The sequence below is a fragment of the Durio zibethinus genome, chromosome 24 (genome assembly GCF_047325235.1).
Source record: "Durio zibethinus cultivar Kanyao isolate XHJ-2024 chromosome 24, ASM4732523v1, whole genome shotgun sequence".
NCBI classification, from domain to species: domain Eukaryota; kingdom Viridiplantae; phylum Streptophyta; class Magnoliopsida; order Malvales; family Malvaceae; genus Durio; species Durio zibethinus.
In genome coordinates, this window is record NC_143185.1 from 14440823 (window position 1) to 14447019 (window position 6197).

General features: G+C 28.6%; 1 protein-coding gene across 1 annotated transcript; it reads left to right on the forward strand.

Annotated features, from left to right (window-relative positions):
- Positions 1-3267: 3267 nt before the first annotated feature.
- Positions 3268-5988, forward strand: LOC111316902 (uncharacterized). The gene is made up of 2 exons (XM_022919136.2): positions 3268-4095; positions 5301-5988. The coding sequence occupies exons 1-2, from the start codon at positions 3838-3840 to the stop codon at positions 5727-5729; spliced, it is 687 nt and encodes a 228-aa protein (XP_022774871.2). The 5' UTR covers positions 3268-3837; the 3' UTR covers positions 5730-5988.
- The last annotated feature ends 209 nt before the right edge of the window (positions 5989-6197 follow it).

The window sequence follows — 6197 nt, forward strand, 5'->3', positions numbered from 1 at the left end:
TAATATAATACTAGTTATTATTAAAATATTAAAAATATTTATGTTTAATAATATACAAAATAAAATATTTAAAATTGAAATATAAAAGACCTTTGATGTTAATATTTTAATATTTTAATTAAAATTAAGAAAATATATTTATTAATATAATAATATTTTAAATCAAATTAAATTAAGTTCAAACTTAAAATATTATGTTCAAAGTTTTCATTGAGCAAAAGTATAAAAATATTAAATATTAAAATATTAAAAAACTTTTAATATTAATATTTTAATATTTTAAGTAAAAATAAATAAAAATATTATTTATTAATATAACAATATTTTGGTCTCATCAAATTAATTTTGAGTTAAAAAAAATTATGTACAATGTTTGACTTGAGTAAAATTATGCTCAAACACATTGATAAGTAATTCTACTTATAAACAACTATTTTTCAAAAATTATCTTCTTTCTTTAAAAAGGATAACACAATTTTCAAAAAAATTATCTTATTTTTTATTGCCCAATAAATTATTTTTTATTGATCAATCATTTTTTGCGAAACAAACTAAGCCATAATCTATAAATTATTCCATAACTACAAAATTTACATTTTATTTCATTATTTCTTCCTATTCCTAGTGGGAAGTAAAAGAATGTTCTCAAAGAGCTAAGGGGGTTGGAATAATGAATATGGATTATTATTCTATATATCAGTATTTGAAAACTAAAATTTTATAAATAGTTAAACACTTGCTACATGCACATCTAGCTAAATATTTCATATTTTATCTAAATAATCTGGTGTTAACTTCCATAAATTTTTTGAAGTATTAACTTCTTCCATATTTTTAGTTCAATGGATACGTGGTAAAATGTTGAATTCCTTTATGAAAATTTTAATCTTCTTCAAGAATGGATAAGATAATAATAATATTCAATAAAGAAAATTTTCTCCAAGAGGGTTGTCATATATCCATTAAGGTTTATTTTTAAAAAATTAAAAAATTTGTATGATAAACAAAAGACATGTAGTAATATTTTAATTTACTTATAAATAAAAAGGTGGTATATCATCATCTTACAAATATATATTTGCATCTAATAGGTAGCGGTAAATACAATATATGATTATATATTACTATATTGTATATTTTTAGATTATGTTTGATGTAAAGGATAATGAATAAGATATGATGATAATCATCTTGTATCATATTTGATTTGTATATAAAGAAAGTGATAAGACTGCATGAAAGATTAATTATTCTCTTAGTGTAAGATAATTCAATCATCTCTAAGTGAAAATGATTATTTTTTAATTCATAGGATTAAACTTATATATCTAATTATATCTTTAAAAATTATATCAGTAATTTAAATTATAAAAATTTTGAAAAAAATAATTTATTCAATTATCATTAGGGTTGGGTAAATTAAGAACTTCTAGTTTCATAGCTTCCTAATGATTAAGACAACTAATCAACTAAGAATTCTCATCATCATTAACATAAATCACATAGTATTTATTTTGAGAAGAAAAGCTATAGGGATTATTTATCCCAAAAAAAAAAAAATTATAGGAATAATTAATAAATAAATAACTATGTAAGTGACTCAAGAAATATGTATCAAGAGTGAGGATTTTTTTTTTTCTGGCAATACCGCTTATCACTTTGAAACTCACACGTAAGAAAACTACTTTTATTTAGGTCAGAGTTAAAGAATTGTCATTTATCACATATTTTATTTGCATATATTTTAAAATATAATAAGTTCATATAAAAATAAATAGGAAATGTGACAATATGAATCAAAACCTTTCCTTACAAAATCTCCATGAGATTGATTTTGTTTAAAAAAAAAAGGTAACAAATTAATGGAAAGCAATTATATATATGCAGGAAGAGAGTGGAGTAATGGGCAACACGGTGTAATTTTAGGGACACCACGTATCTTAGTTCTTTTCCTAATTGACTTTATGAATATCCTTGAACGAAGGGATATCATTTCAGCATATTCCGCCGCCCCGGAAACAACGCAACCCCTGTTCCATATTCTGCTTCTCTCTGTCTCTGTGTCTCTCTTATTTCCTTATTGTCGTTCATATCTTGAAGTAGAGATTTGGTAACGTGGGTTCTCTTCTGCTGATAAAGTGTTAATTTTTTAGTTTCCATAATCAAAATTTAATTTTTAATAGTTTCAGTTATAAAAAAAGCTTCCTCTAACAGTTGAAATATTTTTTTTTGTTTAAATTTTGAGGAAAAATTTTATATATATACACAACCATTATTAAATCAAATGCTTGAGTGTAATGTTAAAACATGATATTTATTAAAATGCTAAAAAAAATGATTACGAAATAGGTGTGAAACAAATTAATTAAAAATAATGCCAGAATATGAAATAATAAATTAAATCGTAAAAAGCATTAACGTGTCTTTATTTAGTTGCGTTTTTTATAAAAATGCGGAAAAAAAATTAAAATAATTAAAGATAGATCTACATAGCTAGTGCAATATGAGATGAATTTTTTAAGTTTCAAATTGTATTATTTAAAAAAAAAAGTTTCAAATTTGTATTATATACAATTTAATATGAAATAGATAACTGGGAATCAAATAAGATGAACTCTATGCTTTCAAAATTTAAATAATTACAATTTAACATGTGACAGATAATTAGGATAAATTTTTTTTTGAAAATTTTTATATTTGAATAATATATATAATAACATAAATTTAGGTTTTGTCATATGGAGATGTCTACATAAGCATTTACATAAATAAATGTTATCAAGCTGTCATATTTGTCATTAGAAGGAAATGTTCATGTAAGCATTCATGTATTCAAATTTTATCATAACTTAGTATTTTGTTATATTTTATATATTTATATTTATGACATATAGAAGGACAAACCATCCAAAGAAACCAAAATAAATAACCACAAACTTAAAATTTTTTTTGGCATGAAAATATATGAATAAAAATCATTTAGACTTTATATTTTTTAAAAAACATTTTAATCAATAATGGTTAAGATATATTTGAATAATTGATCTGTCATTGAATAAATTTTTTGATTTTATATTATTTTTATTTTGCTTTCCATGAAATAAAATGTAACTTCAAAACTGATCATTAATTGAATCATAATTGTTGCCTTGTCGTGATGGAAGAATTTCTCCAATGTGATAAATATTTTTCTGAATAGGGGAGTCTGAGTCCAATATATTCATGGAATATGTACATATAAAAAGTTTGACAGAGAATAAAAGCCCCGCCTCAGTTTTACAACCTATTTCCATGAATGCCATGGTCCACGTTCCTTTCACATCCTTCCACGGCTGAATAAATGGATAGTTTCAAAAGGGAAAAACTATGGCCAACTCATGTTACTCGATTTCTTCCATGGTCCGCAAACAAAAATTAAGAAACCCTCCACCATCTGTTTCGCTTCCTAATCCAAATTTGATAAACTTTTCTTCATCAAATACAAATTTTTTTTTCTCTTGACAACGCTTCAACAAATTAGACTACGAAAAGCTTTACAGCTTGAGACACCTGTTATTATTAGACAAATAATTTCTTGGAACGTTAATAAAATCTTTCAATCTGTTTCTGTTGTCGGTTTGTCTATTTTCTGTCTCTTTTCATTGGTTTTTTACCGCAGAACATTCGTCGGAAGCCAACGAAATTTCCCTATAAATCTCCTAAATCTTCTCTTTCTCTCTTCTTCAATCTTCCTCTCACTCACCCAAACAGGTGAAGGCAAAAAAAAAAAAAAAAAGAAACAATATTAAAGAAGAACGATTTTAGAATAAGCTCTCTGGTTTTGAACCCTGAGGAAACATGGGAGGTTGTGCTACCAAGCCTAAGGCTTTGAAGGATGATGAAGGGGAGGTCCCGGTACCAGATCCTGAGCCGACGAAAGAGCCTGTCCCTGCGGTTCCTGAAGCAAAGGAAGCTGCTGATGTTGCTACAGAAGGTGAAAAGAAGGCGGAAGCTGATGTTGTTAATGAGATTGTTAAGGCCAAGGAGGTTGTTAATGATGACAAGGTTGATGATCAAGCAAATAAGAGACAATCTCTTAGTAACTTGTTCAAAGAGGTATCTGTTTCTAATTCTATAACTATATGTATACGTTTTAAAGCATTTTTATGGTATAATTGAAGAAAGGCATTGACATTTGAAACTGAATATACTAAATTTGATGAATTTGATCAATGGGATTCTTGATCTTTTGACACCAATTAATTATGTCGTTATATCAATTTTGAACATTTGATTTAGTGGTTGATGCGATTTCGTTAAAGCAGGATGATAGGATTATTCATTTGAATACGGTCATATCCGTCCTTTCAATATGTTGGTTGTTTAATGGCTTCTTTCTCCTGGCTCTTTCATTGAATTATAAATGGTTTTGTACCGTTTCTTTAGGTAAGAAAGTGAAAGTAAAGGAAAGATTCAAAGTAAAATAATTCCTCGTATGGTTTTGGTTTGATATTGACAATCTAGAGTCGAAGCATGAGATTAAAAGAAAAAGGATATTTCTCAGTAGTCTAACCATGTTTAAACTGACCCCATATCTTTTTGCTTGTCTGATATCCTGTCCGTATCAATAATTTATTAGCCCTAACACATTGTGGTGAATTTTTCAACATAAAATTTTGGCCGTCTCTTATGTGTTGTTTGGATGTAATTATGAGCACCAACGTCGATAGATATTAGATGATTTGAGCATATTGTACCGCTTCATTAAGGATTTCCTGTACTGGTACGTTCTTTTCATTAGGTGCTTTATGATTTCTATCATTTTGGAATGCATCTGAAACTCTTTCTAGACATCCTTATTTGTAAAGCTTCATCGATGTCGGATCCTTATGTTTGTTTTCTTCTCAAAATATTGCACAGTGAATCCAAACTCCGAATCATGAAAAATATCTAAAGGTTTTTTTTTTTTTTTTTGGCCAGGCAAAAGATAAAAGAAAAATTAGTGGTTCATACTTTTGCAATAAAGATGCGCAAGGCAAGAGCCCAAGTGTTCTTCTATTTGGGCTGATGAAAATGGTCTCACCAAAATAGGATTTATGTTTAGTCAAAGATGCATTAGCTTGAACACTATTTCGAGGCAATAATAAGTTCTATTTGTTGGATTAAAGAAATTAACTGCAACGAGTCCAATGATTCATTCATGCAGTAAAAAGGATCCTAGATAAAAACACTAAATCATTTGGCATCGTTAAATGATTTTTGTTTGATAGACTTCAGCAACTGTGGGGTTCTTCCATTAGTTTAACTCGTGTTCTTTGCAGAATGAAAAGAAAGGGTCAGCTGAGAGTGATAACACACCATCAGAGCAAACCAAAAGTGAATCACTGGAGTCAGTGAAACAAGAATCACTGGAGCCTGTAAAAATCGAATCACTGGCGCCTGTGCAAATAAAATCTGTGGAGCCTGTGAAACAGGAACCAGAGAAGCAGGCACCATCAGATACTACTGATAAACTAAAAGAGGCCTACGTGACTATGGATCAGGAAACTAAGGAACCTGAAAAGCCAACTGAACAGACCTACAAGCCAGAGCCTGTGTCTGTTGCTCCTAGAAAGATTGAATCAGTACAATCAATTGAAGCCAAACCAGCACCCGAGGCAGCAGCAGCAGCAGCTGTGAATGTTCTTGAGACAAAAAACAAGGAAACATCAGCCGACGATAAGAAAGGGCAGAAAGAAGTAGCAAAGTGAAGTTTGAACAGTAATGAAGTGTGATATACGAAGAATGAAAAAGACTGATATATTGTTGGCTGGATAAAATACATTTGCTGTTTACTCTACGAAGTAAAGCTGCTAGAGAAATTGTTGTAAGAGACTAGTAGTTCGCTTGTTTTAGGCGGCTTCCGAGTGCACTTGTTTTTGCTATTCTGAAATACTTATTATCTTTCATCTGAGTTTGTTTTCGATATTTTCTACTTATTCATATGGACAAATGGGATTGTTAGATTGATATATGAGCATAGATTTTGTTTATGTACCAGAACACTGTTTTTCTAACCACTGCGAGTATGATCAATACTATGAACTTCTAGCAGCTATGCATTAGCTAGAAACTGAAATAAAATGCTGAGAGATGCTTAAACAAAACAAGTTGAGATTGATTACCGTTTTGTAATGGAGAAGCCTGCTTGTAAACATTTGTTAGTTCTTTTGATTGTT

What these genes read in the sequence shown, in the direction of transcription:
- LOC111316902 (XM_022919136.2), top strand. Translation starts at nt 3,838, where the DNA reads ATGGGAGGTTGTGCTACCAAGCCTAAGGCTTTGAAGGATGATGAAGGG. An exon ending in TTAGTAACTTGTTCAAAGAG is followed by an intron (nt 4,096 to 5,300) that starts GTATCTGTTTCT and finishes TGTTCTTTGCAG; the next exon opens with AATGAAAAGAAAGGGTCAGC.